The following is a 25,341-nucleotide window of genomic DNA, read 5'->3' as shown; positions in this document are numbered from 1 at the left end:
CTCACACAGTTACCAGAATAGTTCATATTCTCAATAAACAAGGTCAAAAGATCTCAGTACATGGGGCATCAGGTAGAGTCCTCTAAACGTATCACCTTGAAAGTGGAGCTACATTAGCCTAACGTTAAACACTTCTCCTATATACTCTAATGATGCTTAAAAACAATCCTCGCAAGGATCTAACATATTATAAGTAACTTAACTACGACCCCAAACAAAGTCTGAAAATATTTACTGGAATACCATAAACTACCAGGGTATTCAAAAACAAGGCAAAATATATGACCCATACTAGGAGAAAAAATCAGTCAACAGAAGACACAGAAATAACAAATGATTAAATTAGCAGACAAGGACATTAAAAGAGCTATTATAAATACATCTACATGCTTAAGAAGGTAGAGAAAACACATGAACATGATGAGAGAAATGGAAAATAAAAAAAGACTCTCAGGGGCACCTGAGTGGCCCAGTTAGTTAAGCATCCAACTCTTGGTTTTGGCTCAGTTTGTGATCTCAGCGTCCTGGGATGGAGTCCCGAGTGGGACTTGCACTCAGTGGAGAGTTGGCTTGGGACTCTCACTTCCTCTCCCCCTATCCCCTCCCTACTCCCCAAACACATGCTCTTTCTTTCTCTCTAAAATAAATAAATAAATTTTTTATTAAAAAAAAAAAAGGTTCAGGGACACCTGGGTGGCTCAGTCATTTAAGCATCTGCCTTTGGCTCAGGTCATTATCTCAGGGTCCTGGGATCGAGGCCCACATCAGGCTCCCTGCTTAGTAGGGAGTCTGCTTGTCCCTCTCCCTCCGCCCCTCCCTGCTACTTGTGCACACATGCACTCTCTCTCTCCTCTCTCTCAAATAAAATCTTTAAAAAAAAAAAAAAAGTTCAAATGGAATATATAGAGATTTAAAACACATACTACCCAAAATGAAAAATATAACGAGAAGGATAGACAGCAGATGAGGCACTAAGCAAGGTAAAAATCAGTGACCTTGAAAGCACAGCAACAGTAGTTAACTAAAGTACAAAGAAGACAGACTAGAAAAATAATCAGCAAAGCATTGATGAACAATGTAACAATATCAAGCAGTATAACTTATAGGTAATTGAATTCGGGTTGGGAGGAAAATAGAAAAAAATATGAAAAAACAATCACCAAAATTTTTCCTAATTTGATGAAGGTTAATTTAAACCAAACCGTATCAATAATTACCTTAAAACAATACACAAAGGGAGATTGTCAGATTTAATTAAAAAACCAAGATCTAGCTGCACACATTAAGAAAGCAACTCATACCATGAAAACACCAATCAAAAAGCTAGAGTGGCTATATTAACATCAAAAAAAGTAGTAGGGGCACCTGGGTGGCTCAGGTCATGATCTCAGGGTCCTGGGATCAAGCCCCACCTCAGGCTCCATGCTCAGGAGGGAGTCTGCTTTTCCCTCTGCCCCTTCCCCTGCCTGTGCTGGTTCTCTCTCCCTCTCTCTCTCAAATAAATAAATAAAATCTTAAAAGAAGAAAAAAAGTAGTAGTTAGAACAAAGAATATTACCAGGAATAAAGAGGGATATTTCATAATAAAGATGTGAAAGTATCAAAAGGATATAACTATCCTACATGTCTATGCCACTAAAAACAGAGCTTGAAAATACATAATGCAAAAATGATTTTTTTTTAAATCCACAATTATACTAGAATATTTCAACACTGCTCTCTGTTAGAAAAGAAAAAAAATCAATGAGGAAACAAGACTTAACAATATCAATTAACCTCACCTAATTCACAATTACAGAATATTCTGCCCAAGACCATAATACAAATAATTTCAAATTCACAAAAAACTTCACCAAGATAGATCATAATCTGGGTAGAGAACAAGTCTCAATATGTCAAAGATGTCTAAAATCATACAAAGCACATCCTCTCACTATAAGGGAATTGAAATACAAATCAATAGCAAAAAAGTATTTAGAAAATCTAGAAAAATTTGGAAACTAAACAACACATTTCTAAATAACCCATGGGTCAAGCAAGAAATCAAAGACAAAATTACACAAGTATTTGAACTAAATGAAAACACAACTATGATGGCTACATGAATGTACCTCTCATCTCCCTAGTGCAGAAACATAACAGAGTAAGCGTTCCAGCTGCTGCACTCTGAAATCCAGCCCCACATTTGCACTAAGGCCATCTTCTAGCCAATGACTGAGTGAAGCAGGAATAACCAAGGCAGTTCCATAGTTAAGAGATGGAAGCCACCTCGGCCAGAAATCTCTGTCAGAACAAGTCCCCAGCTGCCTTGACAAACTTTCCTTAAAAATATACCACAGTGTAACCAAAAAAAAGAAAAAAGAGAGAGAGAAAAGAAGGAAAATATACTGTTGTCTGAGACACCTTCATCCAACCTTTTTTCTTTTTTTTTAACATTTTCCTTTTTTTTTTAAGTTGTTTTTTCTTTTTAAGATTTTATTTATTTATTTGTCAGAGAGAGAGAGAATGAGCACAAGGGGAGCGGCAGGCAGGGGAGAAGCAGGCTCCCTGCGAGCAAGGAGCCCGATGCAGGACTCGATTGCAGTACCCTAGGATCATGACCTGAGCCAAAGGCAGACGCTTAACCGACTGAGCCACCCAGGTGCCCCTACCCAACCTTTTTTTTTCCCCTTCACTTGGGATCAAACCCATATCACCACCCAATGATTTTCTCAGTCTCCTACAGCTGCCTCCTCATTTTCTCTCACAGGCATTTTCCCTAACACATCTCTTGCACATTTAAACCCATCTTGGTAACTGCCTCTCAGAGGACTCAAACTGTCAAAATAACATGCCAAATGTGTGAGATGCAACTAAAGAAACGGCTAAAAGAACATTTATACCATTGTCAGTAACAAAAAAAATCAAAGTTTCAAATCAATCATCTAAGTTTATACCTTTAGAAATTAGAAAGGTAGAGCAAATTATATCCCAATTAAGGAGAATGGAAGATATAATAAAGAGTATGTATCACTGGAATGGAAGATAGAAGAGCAACTGGAAAATAAATAATAAAGTAAAAAACTGGTTCTTTGACCGATCAAGAAAATTGATAAACCTCTAGTCAGAATGACTAGAGAAAACAAGTGAGAAGATATAAATTACCAGTATCAGGAATGAAAGAGGGAACAGTACTAGAAATCCTACAGGAATTTCCCAACTTACAAAGAAATGGTCTTTCATACGTTTGCTAATAAGTCCAGCCACGTTACAGTTCTTTGCTAACCCAGAGAATCTTAAATTATGATATAGCTGAAAGCTCTCATTTCCCTTAAGATTAGTTAACCCCTCCAAGCTCAAATTTCTAGGAGTTATAAATCCTACACCACCCTGAGACCAATGTGGGGGCTGGGTAGAAATTTCAAGACTGCCATGGCAGCAGGGAAAAGCTCTGATGAGGATGAAGAGAAGAAAGCAGCAATATGTTCTTAGTTCTACTCTCCATTCCCCAGTGAAGGCCAGGAGGAGGTGCCAGATGCATTCTCAGCAAAAAAAATGAGAAGAGCTTCTAGTGCAGAAAAATGTTAACAGGAGAAAGGGCACTCACAGAACAAGAGTATATTGTAAGTTATCCATCGACTGCATATTTTAAGATAGTTAAGAGACTGTCCAAAAATAACTGAACATAACCTCTGGTTCAAACTCAGCCACAGCCCCAGAAGGTGTGGTAAATTATATTCTAACATAAAAGAGTCTGTGATAGATATAAATTGGAGATAAACAAAATAACAAGCAAAATTATATATGAACTAACAATAAAATGATCAACAAAAGAAAAACTTAAGAGTATTTCCTATTATAGTCCAAATAGTAATGTTCCTACAAATATTATTAGATGATAAGTAACAAGAACACTGTAATTAGCTCAAGACAATACTGTTCATGCACTGATAAAATCACAAAGAAAAAATAAACTTGCTTAACTAAAAATTAAAGTATCACGTTGACAAACACTACAGAAATTATTTGGTCATGCACATGTGCAGATGTAGCCTTGGAAGACTGCCAAACATTTGTCGCAGCCAGACTTCTCAGGAAAATACTGTATGTATCATAGTCCTAAGCAAACACAAAAAAAATGGATTTACTTCAGCATTTCCAAATATCAATTTTAGTAACCTTTAACTTATTCAACTGATTACTACTAAAAAGCTCTTACTGATATGTGAAAATAATTCTAGGTATTTGAATTTCATAGCATAACCTCAGGAACCAAAGAAAAGACGTGCATTTTGAAATTGCTGTGCAAGTTCATCAGAAGAAAACTCCTGGCTGGCAATCACGGAATGAACTTTGCTAAATTCACTCCTTCCATTATTTTGCTCAGAATGCTCCTACGTATCAATTTTAACATGAAATGCCTTCCTTCTTCCCTTCCATCTTTCTTAAAGTTTACGTTTCACGAGGCTTAATTCTAATTTGCCATATTCCACAAGGATTTATTTAATTTGGGTCCCTTGGTAGAAAGCTTCACTATATTTAGAAATAATACCATTCAGTTAATTTATACACGTTAGTTTTCACTTCCCACTTAGAAAATCAACTTTTGGATGACAAAGACCATTCAGAAAAAGTAGCGGAAAACACTTGAAATCTGTCAGACTTCCCTGAGCCTAAATCCTAGCTCTTCCACTTAGCAGAATTATGAGTTTGTGAGACTTATTTTATCTGAGTCATCATGTTTCCTCATAAACATTAATATCACTATCAACCTTGTACGATATTTGTGAGGATTAAGTGAAATAAAATTCAGGGACTGCTTTAATCACATCTTCCTTCTTTTTCCCCACTTATAAAATCATCGTATCTTCGACACCAGCAACTGACATTGCCTTGCGAATGTAATGGGTACTTGATAAAACCCTATTGTGATAGGCTGATTGGTACCTGATAAAAAATATCTGTAAGAATGAAAAATCTGTCTCATTATAGTAAGCAATACAAAATAAAGTTATAAAACACTGTAGAAAAATGCTTATTGAGTTCATTAATTCAATCAGGAAACCATTATTTCTGCATTCCAGACTAAGAGTATTTCCACATTTTCACATATCTAGAAAGTCTTCCAGACTGTGATTAAAGCATCAAAGCTTCCCACTATTCATACCTTCCTCATTTTAACTTGTTCCTATTACAATTAAAATACCTGATATAACTCACAACTCCCTGATTTATTATTTCTGCCTATGCTCATGTCCAGACCATCAGACAAGTTTCCTGGAATAAATTCAACCACTGCAATAAATTCTATAGTCAGTAGTTTGAGCATTAACTGCTTTTTTCCCTTCACCATAGTAAGGTATGGGAAAGAATATAAGGCTCACAGTATATAATTAGTTATTTCTAAGTCTCCCCAACTACGGACACTAAATATTTTAGTTTCTTATATGCTCATAGTATAACTGAAATGTTATCTACAAATATGGAATATAAAAAAGGTTTCTAAAGGCATTTGGGGGCCTAAAAGTAAAATATCTAGTCAAAAATATATGGTATAAATTTAAAAAGTCACAACCCCCACCTATAATCAAAATTCACTGGTCTATTATAGTTTTTACCTATATCTATACCCACTTATACTTACAACGGGCCAGGCACTTTGAGTTTTATGTAATTATTTCAAAAAATGCTCAATAATGCTATACTAATTCAAAGGGATACTGTACCCCAATGTTTATAGCAGCATTATTTATAATAGCCAAATTATGAAAACAGCCCAAGTGTTCATCAACTGGTAAGTGGATAAAAAAGATGTGGGATGTACATACACACACACACACACACACACACACACACACACACACACACAATGGAATATTACTCAGCCATAGGAAAAAAAGACGAAATCTTGTCATTTGCAATGACATGGATGGAGCTAGAGAGTATTATTATGCTAGGCCAAATAAGTGAGTCAGAGAAAGACAAGCACTATATGATTCACTCATATGTGGAATTTAAGAAACAAAACAAACAAAGGGGGGAAAAAAGAGAGAGGGAGGCAAATCAAGAAACAGACTCTTAACTATGGAGAACAAACTGACAGTTACCAGAGGAGAGGTGGATGGGGAGTGGGTAAAATAGGTGATGGGGATTAAGGAGAACACTTGTTGAGATGAGCCCCGGGTGTTGCATATAAGTGTTGAATCACCATATTGTAGAAATAAAACTAATATTACACTGTTTGTTAACTGGAATTTGATTTAAAACTTTTTTTAAAAATTTAAAAAAAAAAAGAACTGAGTAACTTAAGGCTTTATCAGGTTAAGTGATTTGCCCAAGGTCATATAGCTAGTATGTATGTAGTAGAGGAGCCACAGTTTGAACCCCTTATAATAATATTATATGGGCAACTCATTTTAAATAGTTCTAAAATAATAAAGTTCAAATTTACAATTTTAATCATGAGCAACTATCCATTTTATAAAAGGTTTACTTATTTAAGTACTCAATCGTAGGATCATCCTAATTTGTAAGAACCTCCAATTCCTTCAAAATATGACTGAACTAACAAAACTTCTATATACTTACATATAAACTCTTCAAAGATATCTAATGGTGAAAATTAGAATAAGCTACAATTTTATCAAAATAACAAAATACCTAGAGACATTTATTTATTTAGTTAGTTTAGCTATAGACATTTGTTAAAAGAAAGTAATAGCTCAATCATTTATGTATGGATGGATTTCATAATGCGTAACAACTGATAAGGCTATTTTTAATGCTAATTTTACTAATATTTGAAAACCTACTTAAAGATAAAAACACATAAACAGAATTCAAATACTACTTGCATTTTCACAAGACTTGATAAAGGACACATGACTTCTCTGGTTGCTACACTTCGATTTGCTACGTAAGTGCAATCTGTCTATTAAAAACAGAATTAATGGAGCACCTGGGTGGCTCAGTGGGTTAGGTGTCTGACTCTTAATCTGGCTTCGGTCATGATCTCAAGGTCCTAGGATGGAGCCCTGCATTGGGCTCCACACTCAGCAGAGTCTACTTGAGGATTTCTCTCCCTTTCCCTTTATCCCTCCCTCTATTTGTGCTCTCTCTCTGATTGTCTCTGTCTCTAAAATAAATAAATGAATCTTTTTTAAAAAACATGATTAATAATATTTGGTCAAGTTTTATTTTTGTTTTTTAGGCAAAATGGTCTTAAAGCACTTAAACTATTTGGCTCAAATTTATGGCTTCATAGGACAAAATTGATTATTTAATACAATTTTTATTTTATTTCAGATACAACTGGACATTAATTTTCTGTACGATTTTAACAAAGAGTTTAATCTTCAAATGAGATCAGAAGAATAAACGACGCTTGATATAAATAGCTAAATAATATTTGTTGCAGTCAGAAAAGCCAATGTATGAGCTCTGTTCTGGCTTACCCAAAGACAATATAAAATTTTTTAAACATCAGGGTTAAAATACTCAAACAGCTTTCCCCTTTGGCAATGAATGGCACATTCCCCTAAACTACTCCCCAGTAATCACCCACAAAGGACCAAAAGCTATACTTAAAAATAATTCTTGGGTTACCTTTGTGACTCAGTTTGTTCAGTTTGCATACAAAAGCACAGTGAAGTTTAGAACACCATCTTATCTGAAAAACCACTAGATTCCCAGCCTTATATTCTGGCTAATTTTACGACCTGACCAATGTCGCTTTTCTGCCTCCCAAAAATCTAAGACCTATGGGGTGCCTGGGTAGCTCAGCTGGTCAAGCATCCAACTCTTGATTTCAGCTCCCGGCATGATCTCAGAGTTGTGAAATAGAGCCCTATGACCGGCTCCATGCTGGGCGTGGAGCATGCTTCATATTCCCTCTCTCCCTCTAGCCTCGCCCCCCAAAAAACAGGACTAAGACTTAGTTACTTAAATCTGTAGATTTTCTCTATGGATATTTAATGATTTAACTACACAATTAACAACAAATGGGGGTAAAAACCTGGTGTTATGAAGTCTATTTTCATAGGCTCACCTGAGAATGATATAATCAGGCTTGTAGCCATATCTATTCTTTTTGGGAAAAAATTAGAATTACTTGTGAAATGAAGAAGAAACAGAAGACCCTAAAATTATTGCTGGGATTTGAAACAATGAAATTAAAATAACTAATGCTTGACTGAGAAACAGTGGAACTCTTATTTTAAGAGTTCAGGGGCACCTGGCTGGCCCAGTTGGTAAAGCATGCAACTCTTGATCTCAGGGTTGTAAGTTCGAGACCCTCTCCCTCTGCCTCTCCCCTTGCTTGTGCTCTCTCTGTCTCTCTCTCAAATGAATAAATAAAATCTTAAAAAAAAAAATGAAGTTTCTCCTATTCATGCATAAGCCAGTGATTAAGTGGAAATCTCTAAGAAAGCCAAGTCACAAATTATACAAATAATTTTTCTAAGATCCTACCCCTAACATGTCCCCACCCACTGGGAGTTTAATTCCTAGGAAATATAATTCAAAGAATTCATCAGGCATAATATATGTGAACATCCCTAACCAAAACCTGTTCATTGACCGTCTCAACTCTACATATCTCAATACATAATAATTAAGTACTCATTTCTTACTATATTATGCCAATTTTTAACCCTTTGTCTTTCTCTGGGTTTAGTAAATAAATTTTGTCTTCTCAGTCACATCTCAAAGGATCTATTTCACATTTGTATGTCTTCCTTTGGTCTTCTCCAAGTTCAGTATATCTGACTTCATTTGTTGTGTTGGACTTTAAGTATAATAGATCAGGAAAAGAAAAGGTCATTGTACTGGCTCCTGTCCCTTACATTACCCAGCCCATAAAATCAGCGCACTATTAGAAGCAATAACTCAAATCCTAGCTCTCTTCAAATCAGAAAGACACCTGAAGTAGAATTTATAAATTCCATTTTTTAAAATTCTTATTAATTAAATAATGAGGTATAATAGAAAGAGTCTTGGTGTCATCTTTTATACGTGATCTAACTTCTCTGAGACTCAGTTTTCACATCTGCAAAAATAAGAATGCCATTTCATGGAGATGAATAAAATAAAAGATGAATAAAATAAAAAGATGAATAAAAAAGATGAAAAAAAATGAATAAAATAAAAGATGACAACTTTTATTAAAAAGAACTATCAAATATCAAAGGTTACAAAGTCCTAAGCAATGTTGGCATCCTTACCAACATTTGCTCAATGAAATCAACCCCTGGGATATAGGTGCTCAATAAATGCTACTTTTCATTCTACATTTTAGGATTGATTTTCCCAAAGAGTATAAAAACATTCAACTACATAAACATTGGATTTTCATCTACATTATGTTCAGTCTCCCCATTCAGTGATATTAGTAAACTCACATAAAAACTGTGTCATTTAAAAATTTCACCTTGCTGTTGAAACAAAAGCTAAATTTTTACAGTAAACAATAGGTATTCTATCATATACTTAAGTTACATGAATCTCAACAAGCATTAAAGTAATTAGATCACCTACCTTACATCATATCCAAAAAAATCAATTCCAGGTGGATAATAAAAAAGTAAAACAATAAAGGCATCAAAAGATACCCTCAAGAAAGTGAAAAGAAATAAGCCACAGAGTAAAAGAAAACTCCTGTTTTTTCCTAAATTCCTTCTGGGATTTTTTTGGGGGGAAGGGATAGGTAAATAAAACCCTTTTATTTCTCAGAGCAAGTTGGAATAGAAGTATGAAGATGTGCAACAGATCACAAATGCCACTACTGAAATCACACAACCAAGAATCCCTATCCCCTGAGAGACAGCAAATAATTTTTTTTTAAGATTTTATTTTTAGGTAATCTCTACACCAAACATGGAGCTTGAACTCACAACCCCAAGATCAAGAGTAATATATGCTCCACTGACTGAACCAACCAGGTGACCCAGCAAATAATTTAAATTCCTACAACACATATGATTAATAAAAGGCTTAGATCCAGAACATATAAAAAAAACTCCTACACATTAGCATGTCTTGAGCAGGCATTTCAGAAAATAGGATAGCCAATCCTCAATGTCATTAGTGATCAGCAAAATAAAATGCAGGTTAGAACCACAAAACACTACTAAATACCCACCAGAATGGTAAAACTGGGAAAAAAAGAAAATCACAATTGTTGACCAAAATGTGGAGAAAATGTGGAGTAACAAGAACACTGCTGGTAGAAGTAAAACTAGCAAAAACCACTTTGAAAATGACTTGACAATATTGCCTAAAATGAACAAACATATTCACTATGACCTGATTAACTCTATTCTTAGGTAAATAGCCACCAAAACAATGTGTGTACATGTGCACCAAGAAACATATATTAACATGTTAGCATAATTCATAATATCAAAAACTCAAAGGGATTCAATCATCCAGCAACAGTAGAATGGATAAATAGTAGTATATTCCTCCAGTGGAACATTATCCAACAATGAAAAAGAAAAAAAAGAGCTATAAGCAAAAACATGATGAATCTCACAAATATAACATGAGCAGGCCCAACATTAATCAGGTTAAGACATATATGCTTAGATGTTAAAGCTATTTATAAGAGCAAGAAAGGGACTGCCTTAAAAGAAGAATGACTACTCTGGGATGCCTAGGTGGCTCAGTCGGTTAAGCGTCTGCCTTTGGCTTAGGTCATGATCTCAGGGTCCTGGAACTGAATCCCGCATCTGGCTCCCTGCTCAATGGGGAGTCTGTTTCTCCCTCTCTCTGTCCTTCCCCCAATTTGCACGCTCTCTCTCTCCCCCACCAAAAAAAATAAATAAAATCTTTAAAAAAAAATTTAAAAAAAAGAAGAGTGACAACTCTGAGGAAAAAGAATGGAGTACTGACCAAGTCTAAGAGGTCATAAGGCGCGCTTCTAGAGCACTGACAATACTTTTTTCTTTACCTCTGTGATGGTTACACAGATTTCACTTTGTGGTAATTCACTAAGCTATATATTTTGGTTCTGTGTACTTTAATGTATACACACTACATTTCACAAAGCAAAAAGCTGTAAGAGAGGGAAGAAGAAAGAAAATAAATAATAAGGTCGCAACATTTTCTAAAAAGATACCTGAAGTATTAAGGTAAATGCTCAGGGCAAATGAAAAACTGATAGCAAATGAGCACATGAAAAGATACTCAACATCACTAGTCATCAGTGACATGCAAATTAAAATCATAATGAGTAACATTACACACCTGTTTAGAATGCCTGAAATATTTTTAAAACTCAAAATACTGAGCATTGGTAAGGATACAGAGCAACTGGAACACTCATAAAAGGTTGGTGGGAATGCAAACTGCTACAGACACTTTGAAAAACAATTTAGCAGTTTATTACAAAACTAAACATACCCTTACCATATAATTCACCAATTTCATTCCTAGTATTTAGCCAACAGAAATAAAAACTCACATACACATAAAACCGTATGCAAATGTTGATAGCAACTTCACTCATAATCATTAAAAAACAAAACACAAATCCAAATGTCCTTCAACTGATGAATGGATAGAGAAACTGGTATATCCATAAAATGGTATATTACTCAACATAAAGGAACAACAACAACATGCATGATCCCAAATACATGTTGCTAAGTTAACAAAGCTTGACCTAAAAGGCCTGTATGTATGATTCCGTTTATATGACATTCTAGAAAACCCAAAACAATAGAGACACAGAACAAACCACTAATTGCTAAGGGGGGGGTTGGAGGTACAGGCTGACTAGAAATGGTAGAACAAAGGATTTTGAGGAGGGATGGAACTGCTCTATATTATGACTATGGCAGTAGATATACAACTATGCATTTGTCAAGACCCTGTATATCACAATGACCTTTACTATATGTGAATTAAAAAATAAATTTTTAAAAAACTTTAAAACACTGGTCACAGCACTAACACAGATTTATAGAAGTATCAAAATGACAAATTTATCATAAAATTTCCCCAAATTCAAGAATCTTAGAAATATGTTATTACCTAATTATACAGTGTAAAAAAATCATTATGTAATTCACTTGGATATTTAACTATAATAATACCAATAAACATTACTGATGGGGCACCTGGGTGGTGCAGTTGGTTAAGCAGCTGACACTTGGTTTTGGCTCAGGTCATGATCTCAGAGTCATGAGATCAAGCTCGGCATCAGGCTCTGAGCTGGGCATGGAGCCTGCTTAAGATTTTTTCTCTCTCTCTGCCCCTCCTCCTTTCCCTCCCTCTCTCTTTCTCCCCCTCTTAAAAAAAAAAAATTACTGATAACATTAAAGATGCACTTGGTTAACATTTTATATATACATTTTAATCCTCCAAACAATCATATAAAGTGAAAATTATCTCAACTGTACCAATGAGGAAACAAACCCAGAAAGAATAAAGAAATATCTTACCCATGCACAGACATCTAGTAAGTGGTGAAGCTGAAGTTTAATCCCCTTGTACCTGTCTTTCCCTGCCTATTTTCTTTTCTATACACTGTCTCTTAATTCAAAAGCTTTTGTAATTCCTTAATGAGTAATTTTTTTCTTTACATTATATGAAAAGTGTTAATACTTCCTAAATTTGTAGCTTTAAAATTGATCAGGGATATTTTATATTATTCAAACACCCACATATCCATAATCATATAAAACAAAGTTAAAATATGCAGCCTCGGCCCTCAAGATGTTATAGTCTAATAGGTGGCACACATTTGACAAACAAGGTAGGCAATTTTAAAAATCAAAAAAACAGTAGCTGGGTGCCTGGGTGGCTCAGTTGGTTAAGTGTCTTCTTTCGACTCAGGTCATGATCCCAGCGTCCTGGGATCAAGTCTACTTCTCTCTCTACCCCTCCCCTCTGCTTGTGTGCCCACGCACACACGAACCCTCTCCTTCTCTCACAAAAAATACATAAATAAAATATTTTTTCAAAAAAAAAAAAACAGTAGCTGAATGGGTAGTTAGGGGAAAAAACATGGGTAGTATGAGTACCTCATAATAATAAGATAGTTCTGACTGCTTCCTCCTATATCTTGCATCATCACTGTTATTCACTTTACTTATATATAAGGGGGTATGTGTGTATAAACACCCCCAAAGCAAACATATTCAAATACAGTATTGTTATTAAACTTATCTGTTAGATTAAGAAAAAAAAAGTAACTTTTCATTTTACCTTCACTCTTCTCTGATGCTCTTCCTTTATTTAGATCTGAGTTTCTGCCTATATCATTTTCCTTGGCTCTAAAAGAACTTCTTTTAATATTTCTTGCAAGGAAGGTCTACTAGCAAAAAACTCCTTTGATAATCTTTTATTTCTCCTTCACTTTTTAATCTTAGAAAGAGAGAGAGCATGCACGCAGGAGCAGAAGGAGAGGCAGAGGGAAAGAGAGAATCCTTGAGCAGAAGAGACTCTCCTGTGAGCATGGAGTTCAATGTGGGGACAAATCCCAGAATCCTGAAATCATGAGCTAAGCCAAAATCAACATTAGGCCACTTTACCAACTGAGCAACCCAGGCATCCCAATTTCTCCTTCACTTTTAAAAGATAATTTTGGATGGTACATTATTCTAGTTTGGTGACTTTTTTCTCTCATCACCTTAAATATTTAACCCCACTCTCTTCTTTTTTGTGTGGTTTCTGAGAGAAGCCAGATATAATTCTTATCTTTGCTCTTCTATAGGCAAGGTATTTTTCCCCCTCTGGATGCTTCAGGATTTTTTCTTTATCGTCAATTTTCTGATATTTGAAAATGATATGCCTAGGTGTAGTTCTTTTGACATTTATCCTACTTAGTGTTCTCTGAGCTTTCTGAATCTTTGGTTTGGTATTTGATGTTAATTTGGGGGAAATGCTCAGTTGTTATTGTTTCAAATATTCTGTGCCTTTCTCTCATTCTTCTCTTTCTGGTATTCCCATTATGCATGTGTTACACCTTTTATAGTCATCCCACAGTCCTTGGATATTCTCTTCTGCTGTTTTTTGTTTCTGTTTTTTTTCCCCCGGTCTTTTTCTCTTTGGTTTTCAGTTTTCAAGGAGTGTACTGATGTATTCTCTTGCTCAAAGATTCTTTCATCAGGGTGTCTAGTCTACTAATGAGCCCATCAAAGCTATTCCTCATTTCTATTAGCGTTCTTTTCTCTAGCATTTCTTTTTGGTTCTTTTTCAGAATTTCCATCCTTCTCCTTACCATTGCCTACTTTTTCTTATATGTTGTCTACTTTATCCATTAGCACCTTTAGCCTATTAATCACAATAGTTTTATATTCCAGTCTGATCATTCCAACACCCCTGCCATATCTAAGCCTGGTTCTGATGCTTGCTTTGTCTCTTCCAACTGTGTTTTCTGCCTTTTAGTATGTTTTATAATTTTTTTCTTGACAACCAAGGCATAATGGACTAGGGAAAAGGCACTGCTATAAACAGGCCTTTAGCAATGTGTGGTGAGGTATGGAGGGTGGCAGAGCATTTTATAGTTCTATGATCAGGTCTCAGTCCTTTCAAGAGCCTGTGCTTCTAGACTGTGAACTTCACAAGTGCTTCTCAATCCATCACACCACCCCTTAGGGAGGGCAGAATGGTTAGAGTAGGCTGAAGTTATGTTGTTTCCCTTCTCCCATATAGAAGGCTTGTGCAGCTGGAATTCAGTATTTCCCTTCTCCTACATCAGGCAGGTTCTCATAAACTCCAGTCGGTTAGGCTCTGACGAAATAGTTTCTCCTGAGGGTAGGCCTTATTAAGAAGAACAAAATGCTCTGGTATATTTCAAAATTATTCCTTTTCCCTTTTCTCTGCTAAAAGCAAGAGGGGATTTTTCTCTAATATTCACTGAGAGAACCTGATAGAGATGCAAGAAGTGAAACTCACAAAAGTGCAGGGGCCCTCAATAACTGATTCTCCTAAAGAGTTCTGAACTCTTAAAGCTGTCCACACTGAGCCTTCAGCAATTTGTCAACTATAATCAGATTTACCTATACCAGCACTAGTTCCTGGCAAGGTTGCTACTCTGGTTAAGTTGTGATTCACTGTATTCTCTACTGATCTCTCCAATTTTGAAGGCAGTGGTTTGCCTTGTGACCTCTCTTCATTTATGGATCTAAGAAAAGTTTTTGGATTTTTCAATATGCTTAGCTTTTACTCGTTAGAATGAGATGGCAATATCCAAGCTTCTTACATGCCATACCAGAAATCAGAGTCTGCATTTTCTTTTAAGAATGTTTTTCTAGGGGCGCCTGGGTGGCACAGCGGTTAAGCGTCTGCCTTCGGCTCAGGGCGTGATCCTGGCGTTATGGGATTGAGCCCCACATCAGGCTCCTCTGCTATGAGCCTGCTTCTTCCTCTCCCACTCCCCCTGCTTGTGTTCCCTCTCTCGCTGGCTGTCTCTCTCTCTCTGTCAAATAAATAAATAAAATCTTAAAAAAAAGAAAAAAGAAAGAATGTTTTTCTACACTACAAGCTTAAAAATTTATGTAGAATAAGAAAAAAACATACAAACCCAATATCATGTACAACAAAATTGTGTTGTATACTTTGAAAATTATTTATTACTTTTCACTTTCCCAATACACTGCATGTATTCATGTTTCTACATGTCTAGCCTAGCTCAGATACTGTTCTTAAACATATGAACCTACCAATTTAACTGTAGAAATCAATATAAAGTTATAAAGTGCAATCCTTGAAATACATTCTTCAAACAAGCAATTAAAATACAGCTTACCATTTTGATGCCTGTGGAAAATGTCACTGGTTTTATAGGTTTAGGTTTCTCAAGTTGCATTTCCAACTGGGTAGATCTATCCTTATGCTGAGCCAAAAGTAGAGCAACAGGGAGATCAGAACTCTCCTGTAAGAAAAGTAAAAGTGCAATATGAAAGTTAAAAAGGAAAAACTAATGAGCAACGAGTCTTTTATTTTAAATTATGCCTTTTCATAAGCATTTGATGTCAACCTAAATATTCACTTTACGGAAAACACTTCACAAAAAATTTCAACATTCCATAATAAGAAAAGGCTGTTTGAGATTCATAAATCAACATAACCTGCAAAAAAGTATTTTTATAAAATCCACATTAAAGAAAATATAATAGGGTCTTATTTCATCTAGCAAAGCCAACCATATTTATTAAACTAAAAAAAAATAAAAGCTAATCACAAAAAGTAATACAAAGTACTATAACTTAGATCAGATGTTTATCTAAGACACATTCTTCTACCAGTGAATTCAGACCAGTCTGCAATTGTTTCCCGTTAGATTTCACCTGAGGCCGTTTGGAAATGATCCTTGCTCTGTTTTGCAAAATGGAACAACTGTTAAGTACAACCAAAAATATATTTTATATTTTCTCCTTTATAGACTTATTTTTAGAAATTAAGTCTAAATTTTCTTGATTAACAAAATGATAGTAAATATTTCTAATATCATATTGATACTAAATCAGGGCTACTATTTACACAAATCTGCACACATACATATTAATAACAAGCAAATTAGTAATTCTTATATGTAGCCTTATTTATCCTGTTTAACATAAAGTTCTCTTACACGTTTAAAGTGCTGTGGAACTAAGGTCTAAACTAAAAGTATCCAAACCTCTTCTCTTCTGAGTTTTCAGTTAAATAAGAACATAGAAACACATGCAGAAGGAAGGAGATCATATATACAAACACAGTACTTTATACATGTAAACAAAACTGAAGGTTACAGACACATTTCTATCTTCTATACCAAGGCTACCTATAAAAACACACATATTCTTCAAATGCCCTACAGATTTTTAAAATATAACTAGAGTGCTTATGGCTTAGTATTTACCATAATATTGCCTCAAAAGTTCATTTATTTAATCTTTAAAAACCCTACAGAATTTAATCCTTAAAAACATTATATTGCTTAACATTTCATAGTATGAAAGTAAAAATATAGCAGAATCTAATTTTCTTTCTAAATCCAACAATTTAAGAATATTTTTAAGCCACAAATCTAGTTAATTAACATATTTAAAGGAACTGTTTTAAGACTACAGTACAGAAGTAATTCAAATAACAAGCAAATTTATTTCAACAGAATAGTCCTAGAATAAATTTGTACCTAAAGACTTGGTAACAGAAGCGCTTTGCAAGAGCAATTTACAAAGATTAAAATTTTTTATTTGAAAGAACACAAATTTTATTTATAAAATAGAGCCTTGGGACCTTTAGCAATAAGGAAGGAGAATGAATGAAACATACTATGAGAATATACTTGAATACCTTTCATATTCTACAATAAAGCGTTAATTCTGCATTAGTAACAGTACTACTGTGAATTTCTGCAGCTATTCTAGATTTCCATTAAGAATTTTACAGAAAAGCGGCGCCTGAGTGGCTCAGTTGGTTGGGTGTCCAACTCCTGATTTCAGCCCAGGTCAGACCTCAGGGTCATGAGACTGAGCCGCACATCAGGCTCCATGCTCAGTGAGGAGTCTGCTTGTCCCTTTCCCTCTGCTCCTACCCCCACCCGACCCCTACTCTCTTACTTTCTCAAATAAAGACTTTTTTTAAAAAAAGAACTTTAAATAAAATGTGAAAAAAAAGAATTGTATAATAAAATGTAAAATTAAGAGAGATTTTAAATGGGCTATGGCCCAAAATATCTTTTAAAACCCATTACTATCTTTTCATATGTAAAAACTAACAGAAAAAAAATAAATTTCTTTGGCATTCCTTCTCAACTTACACTCCAAGTGAATTCAAATGCTCTTCCATGCCTGGTATTTACTCTAATAAGTGAAAGTCCTTGCCTAAAAGCAAGACAATGCGTTTACTTCAAAAAGGCTGTTAATCAATACTTTGGCCTGTTTTAATCCTGGTTTTGCTTTCACATAAAAGGACCTGAATATTAAAATGTCTTGGTAATACAGCTAAAAATTAATAAAAATTAAATGTTCTAGGAATCTAAAACTAATTTTGATATTAAGGCATACAATTTACTTCAATCTGCTTTATTCCATTTTAGCATTCAAAACTCTGAAGCCTGAAAATCCTTGTGAATGTTAAATTAGAATTAAGCAGGAGCTCTAACAACAACAAAAATCTACAGAGTAAAATAAACTATGGGAACATACATGCTTTCAGGAATACATAAAATGCAGATTCAGCCTTGTAAGTTATTTAATTTTTCTTAGCTTCCCAGTCTATCTTGAAAGGTTCTCCAAACTACATTAATTGCCCGAAGGTATTCTATTTAATATTTAAAGAAATTTTAATAAGACTGCCTGTAATACTCATTAAAAACTTTATAATGGCCATTTTTTAAAGATTATTTTAACTGACTTTAAGCAAGCCATCTGGCAAACAATATTTCTAATAAAAATCAGCTACTACATTTGACAACAATATTAACCCTTAACAAAATTTAAGACATAACTGAAGAGAATTTTCAAACAGGAATATAAAAAGATTTAATAAGTCAGGACCTGTTTAAAATTCTTTTTCCAAACTGTTAAAAAAAATTGAATTTACAGTTAGGATTAAATAAATGGACTTTTTAGGCAACATTATGGTAAATGCTAAGCCATAATCATTAAGACCATAACATTAAAATCCTGTCACATACAGTATAATATAATGCTTTTTAAAGGTTAAAAAGTGACCATTAGCACAAAAACTAAACCCAAAAACAGGAGAAAAAAATTCTACTAAGTAGTACTTGTTGCCTAAATTAGATCCAGAGAATAATTCTAAGATTTAAGCTTCCAGACATATTCACAAATGCCAATATTATCTTTTTTACAGAATCTAATAAATGAACAAACATAGAAAAAGAAATATTTTTTTTTTTTACTTATTAGGGATTCAGGGAGATAAAAAGAAATTTCATAAATACTTTCAATTAGTCAATAAGGACTAAAACATATGGTCATATTTTAACAAAAAAAATTAATGAATATTAAAAAATTAAAACAACAGAATTTTTAAGAAATAAATAGGAAACCAGAAATTCAAAACGTACTGATATTCTAAAACAATCTGTTGTAATTAATTGTTCTAATGAGTACAGTAAATTGCTAAGGATTATTTAACCACCATGTTACATGATCTAAATAGTGAAGAAAGTATGTGCAGTAATGACTTGCAGGTGAAGAAAACAGGAAGTTGCGGGGGCAGGGGGCTCACAAAAACCAATATTAACTCCAGATTATACACAATGTACAACATTGGCAGTTTCACAACTTGCTTCATGCCCCACTGAATTAAAGGGGAGCTTCATGCCAATAGCAGCTCAATGAGGCAGCAAAACTTATTACTTTGAGGGCTAAAAAAATATCCAAGAGTAATTGCTATGCAAAGCTAGCTAACCTCAAAATTAAATCTAAAAACTACATTAGATGAAATATTTTTAAATGTTAAACTGTATTTTCATTTCATACCTAAGTTCTATATTTGGAATTAATTCAATTAATTGAACAAAGGAGAAAGGTTACCAAGGAAAGTGTGTTCCTCTTTGTGTAAAATGATGGGGGAAAGAAACTTTCAATAAAATAATTTTAACATCAACATTTACTAATTCATTCTTTAAAGTTCTTAATTTCTCACAAGATAATGTCAACAAAAAATGTAAAACACATGTATCATTTCAAGTGTTAAAAGCCACACTGACACTTAATAGTTTCAAGAAAAATTAATGGAAATTGCTAAGGAAAATACCATACTCTATTTTATATGCTACTGTCTTCATTTTTAGAACCCAATTTATATTCCACTTACACAAAGCAGATAGGGTTTATGATAAGCATTTTCTATCTAAGCCTCATTAATGTCCTTACTCTCACTTTTCCTTTACTGTCTCACCTACTTCTAATTTAATTACTTTGTTTTCTCTTTTTATTCCTGGTTAGCTGACTTTTGGCCAAAAGAACAGCAGAAAAATACACACACACACTTACCCAATTATAGAGTAACAAACACCTTAACAATAAGACCAACGAATTAAAGTATGCTAACACCACATACAAATTAATTACATGGACAGAAAAGGGAAGAATGCAAACAGACTCTTCTGGACAGGACCACTTCTGTGATTTTATCAGTATCACCTCAGCTCATAAGCATCAAATAATATATTGTCAAATCTATGAAACACTTCATAAACCTCAGTTATTATTACTGCTGTTATCTAATGGTGAATACTTGGGGAGCTAACTATTGGGAAACACAAATAACTCACAAGACACTGCCATTTCTTTCAAATATATTTTTTTCTCATGCAAAAATATGAAACACAGTCCTCACAGAGAAGTAGAATCACTATAAATTTCACCATGAAGCCAAAACACTTGAAAATGAGCTAGTTATAAGAAAGCCAGTATTAATTAGGAGAAAATTGCTCTGAAAACAATGAGTTTTAGTCAGTAAGCTTAAAAACACATAAATAACCTATTAATAGTACACTATCTTACATCAGTTATATTTCTCTTGCATCTGAAAATAAAACGGATATTGAAAGGCTGTTTTTTTTAAATGAAGGAACAGAAGTTGAATACACCAGCATTGAGTATACAGTAGAAACGCCATTTAAATGCCATTATCCAGCAAAATAAATAGGAAAGATAAACTCTGAATGCACTTAGCATTAATACATACCAGTTCATCTAAAAAAGCCTGCTTATTCTTCCTTTTTAGAATCTGCTGCAGTTGTTCTTCTTTCTGTATAAACAGTCTTCTTTGTTCATTTTCCTGTCTTTCTACCTCTAAAGCTTCTTCCAATTCCTCCTGTTCCCGAGTCTAAAACAAATATTTATATACAGCATGGAATAAATTTGGTAACCAAAATCAATCCTAACTACACTCTGACACTTTCTTTTTGGAAGCATAAAACACACTAGTCACTTACGGTTTAATAGAGCACCATTTCTACTCCCAAGGAACTAGAGTTCATTTTACTTCATGTGGACACGGTACTATCAAAGAGAATGACACCTACCATTACACAAACACCTAAACAAGTACACTGTGCTCAGCAGGAAATGTGCATAGTAATGGATTTATTTATTTATAATTATTACAGATAGTTTCAAGTCAATCATTTTAGAAGATTTAGCAAGAAAAACAAAACCAAAAACACAACAAAAACAACACAGAAATAATTTATACAGAACTAATAATTGAAACACTCCATTGAAAAGACTGGCTTATTTAATAGAAACAATTTCCAGAACACTCCAGATAATGAAAAGTTATCACTGTACTGAGCTTTTTTTTCCCAAGCTGAAATCAGTCTTCATGATGCTAGAGTTCCAAATAGTATTCATTTAAGAGAAGTTGTAAAAAACTGAAGTTATTTTTTAACATAAGCATATAAATCTGTGCAATGAAAAATTCAAAATTCAAAGCTAATATGTAAACAGAATGAACCACGGTTCTACTCATTCTCCTTTTATGGAAATCCTCAGAAATATTAAATAATTCCAGACTCTGAAATTTACTCCAATTCTAAGTCATACTTAAAAACAACAGTATACCTAGTCTTTGCTCTTTAATTCTTATGAATGAAAAATACAGTAAAATCCAAATGGCTTTATTTTAAAGCTCTTTTTTTTTTTAATTTGACAGAACACTGAAAAATTATGGCACCTCAAGTAAATACAGAATGAAGGAAGAGAACATAATAGGTATGAGCATCATGAATATAATATATGAATAACAAAGACCTCAGAGAAAAAATATATTTTATATAAATAATATTTAAAACCCTCTATCAGATTTTTTTTTTCAAATTCACACGTTAAAGTTCTCGAACAAAAAGATGTTTCACCTACAATTCAAACTCACTGCTAGATCCAAAATTAAGTTTAGCATCTGGTCTCCCAAAGCTGATCATACTCCTATATTCCTTACGTCCACTAAGTGCACACCTACGTCTCAGTCAACTCCATTTGAAACCATAAATTCACCTCTGTTACTCCCTCTCTGCCCCCCACCCCTATCCCCTTAAATTAAATCAGTTGCTACATCCTATTAGCATCTCTCCCTATAATTTTACAAACTTTTCCTTCTTTATTGGCAAGGTTGCTACTCTAACTCAGGCCCCTGGTGGAGAAGAGAATTCAAACTTGATTTGGAAGGATTAGTAGGAATAAATGTAAAAAGTTAGGGGCTGAGATATGAAAGCTAGAAAAGTAAACTACTTGATTGGAAGCATATAAGCAGAAAAAGATGAGCCTTATAGTAAAACAGTGACACATAATCAATGAAGTGTAACAAGTGTTAAAGAGGGTACAGTGAAAACAGAATTGATAGAGGGGTAAACTCTCCTTGCAGTGATAAAGGACACCCAGAGAAAGAAAAGATTTCATACAGAGTATTGTGGGTTAAATGTATCCCCCCAAAATATATGTTGAAGTCTTAACCCCTGGTACCTATAAATGTGACCTTATTTGGAAATAAGGTCTTTGCAGATGTAATCAAGTTAAGATGGGGTCATACTAGAAACGTAAACACAGACACAGGAGAAGGCCATATGAAGACAAAGGTACAGATCAGAGTGGCACTGAAGGTTGCTGAAAACCACCAGATGCTAGAAGAGGCAAGGAAGGGTTCTTCCCTCAAGAATTTGGAGAAAGCATGACCTTGATCACACCTTAATTTCAGTCTTCTAGACTCTACAACTATAAAAAATTCCTGTTGTTATAAGTGACCAAATTTTTAGTAATTTGTTACAGCAGCCCTAGGAAACCTAAGAGGTTGAGCTAAGACTTCAAACAGTAGGTATTTGCCCCCACTGGAGAGTGGAACAGCATTTCAGGCACAGAAAACAAAGGTGCAAAGACATGAATAAAGCTGGAATGTGTGGTATGGCCAAGTCATGAAGTATGGGGATGGGGAAAAATTCTAGATAAAACTGAAAAGGCAAGCAGAAGGCAGATCATGGAGGGTCCTCATACCATACTAAGGCAATCTGAGCCATACTAAGACAATCAGGAAGACATTAAGGAAATTTGAGGGATAACTTCAGAAAGACAACTAGAAGCAGTAAAGTGTACAGATCAATCAGGCCACGACTGAAGACAGGAAAGCCAGTTAGAACATTTCAATAACCCAAATAACAAATGATGAGAGCCCTAAATAAGGTAATAATAATAGAAATGGAGGGGGAACCAGATTTGAAAAACGATGAGGACAGACTATCAACAGTATAGGAAGACAGACCAGATATGGTTTGAACACTTGGATAAAGAACATAATAGTAGAAACAAATGGTAAAGATTTAAAAATTCATTCTGGGGGCGCCTGGGTGGCTCAGTCGTTAAGCATCTGCCTTCGGCTCAGGGCATGATCCCGGCGTTCTGGGATCGAGCCTCTCATCAGGCTCCTCCGCTGGGAGCCTGCTTCTTCCTCTCCCACTCCCTGCTTGTGTTCCCTCTCTCCCTGGCTGTCTCTCTCTCTATCAAATAAATAAATAAAATCTTTTTAAAATAAATAATAATAAAAAATAAAAATTCATTCTGGAATGCTGAATTAAGTGCCTATGATACATCAAGAAATAAATGTCTATTAACTGTTTATAGATATATGTATGTATCACATAGTATAATTCTAGGAGCTCAGGAGAAAAACAATGTGTTGCAGAAACATTTGAAGAGTAATCAGTATAAAGGGTTAACTCATAAAGATAAGCACTGAAAGGAACCATGTTTTAGAGTCAGAAATGAAAGCTAGATGAAAGGGGAAGGTGAGAGCAGCAGGATGAAGAGGAGAATGGAGTGGCCCCACAGAAGTTAAGGAGGAAGGTTTCGGTATCAAGGGAGAAGGCTACACCAAACACTGCCAACAGGCCAAATGAGATTCAGACCAATAGTCTATCATTTTTAACAATGAGAAACTGGTAGCCTCAATTTTCTAACTGAAATAAAATACGCAAGTATCTTGGACATAGTAGGCCTCAATAAATATTGATTAGCTAGATAGCTGACTGAATAACTGGGAAAACAGCCATCATAAAAATGAAACACTGTGGGGACAATGAAGAAGGTTTTGGACTGAGAGAAGGGAAGCAGGTTGAAAACTAAAGGTCTCTGTGTTCTTCCTAATGATACTACCTTACCCAATCAACCTCCCTTGCCTTCACCTCCCACTCCTAATCCATCAGTAGGACTTGCTATTTTAAACTCAAACTATCTCTCCAATTCATCCCCACCTCTCCATTTCTTGTTTAAGTCACCACTAAATTCACCAACATGACTGCAATAACTTCCCATTGGTTTCCCAAACTCGAACCTTGATTCTCTCAAATTCAACCTCCACCAAACCACTACATTTATTCTAACACAGACAATATCTTATTACCGCTTGGTTTCAAACCCTTCAATGACAATCATCCACAGCCACATTTTTATAACATTACTCCAAGGAATCTTGGAACTCCCTAGTAAGATGCCTAAGGTACACTACAGAAGAGATTGAGCAGATGGAAAGTCAGCCTATCCCTCTTCCCATTATCACTTTAACAAAAGTACTCTGAGCAAGCTTTCATTTGAAGAACAGGTTCACCTATTAAAACATAAAAACAACTGGGACACCTGGATGACTCAGACAGTTAAACGTCTGACCCTTGATTTCAGTCATGATCTCAGGGTTGTTGGATCAAGCCCCACGGTCAGGCTCTGCATTGGGTGTGGAGCCTGCTTAGGATTCTCTCTCTCCCTCTCCCTCTGCCCCTCCTGCCACTTTCTCTCTCTCCCTCTAAACACACACACACACACACACACACACACACAATTGGTCTATGTAAACCCAAATTACTTTTCATAATAAATTTCCTTATGGGACCTACACCCTTTCTACTTCTCCAACTTCAACTCTCCCTCTATTGAACTTTGGCAATATAAAACTACTAAAACCTCTCAGAACTCTCTGTGATTGCCCATGCCTTCTTGCCTTTGCTTATGATTTCTTTCTGCCTGGAATGTTCTTGTGTGGCACCACTATTTTTACCCGTGTCCCATCTTCTTCACCTTGTTAAGTTCTACTTGTCCTTTAAGGCTCCCATTCAGGCATCATCTCACCTGGAATGCCTTTCCCAATATTCTCAGAATGGATTAGGTATTCCTCCTCCATACTCCTGTAACAAGCACACAGCACTTTCCAAATGCTTATGACATTATATTGAAATTACTGGCTTCTTATTCATCTTGCTGTACAATATGCTTAGCAGATGGTCAACAAATGTTATTGAACTGATTTTTTTATTTTGCTAAACTGATAGACATTCTATACAGCAATCTCTGCTGCTCATGAGAATCTAGAGAATTGAAAATAAAAATTAAGCTGATTTTAAATAGCAAGTGTT

General features: G+C 34.8%; 1 protein-coding gene across 2 annotated transcripts in view; it reads right to left on the bottom strand.

The window, feature by feature from the left end:
• Positions 1–25,341, bottom strand: part of MNAT1 (MNAT1 component of CDK activating kinase) — a 191,588-nt gene that overhangs the window by 98,044 nt on the left and 68,203 nt on the right. For both annotated transcript variants that reach the window (XM_002913030.4, XM_034642224.1), the window contains 2 exons: positions 20,637–20,777; positions 15,733–15,858 (listed from right to left, as the gene is read on the bottom strand). In XM_002913030.4, the coding sequence (XP_002913076.1) occupies positions 15,733–15,858; positions 20,637–20,777 (267 nt within the window). The remainder of the gene's footprint in view (positions 1–15,732; positions 15,859–20,636; positions 20,778–25,341) is intronic.

This window comes from Ailuropoda melanoleuca, chromosome 14 (assembly GCF_002007445.2).
Source record: "Ailuropoda melanoleuca isolate Jingjing chromosome 14, ASM200744v2, whole genome shotgun sequence".
Taxonomy (NCBI): domain Eukaryota; kingdom Metazoa; phylum Chordata; class Mammalia; order Carnivora; family Ursidae; genus Ailuropoda; species Ailuropoda melanoleuca.
The sequence above is the reverse complement of the archived record's forward strand: the minus strand, read 5'-3'. Positions and strand labels throughout refer to the sequence as shown.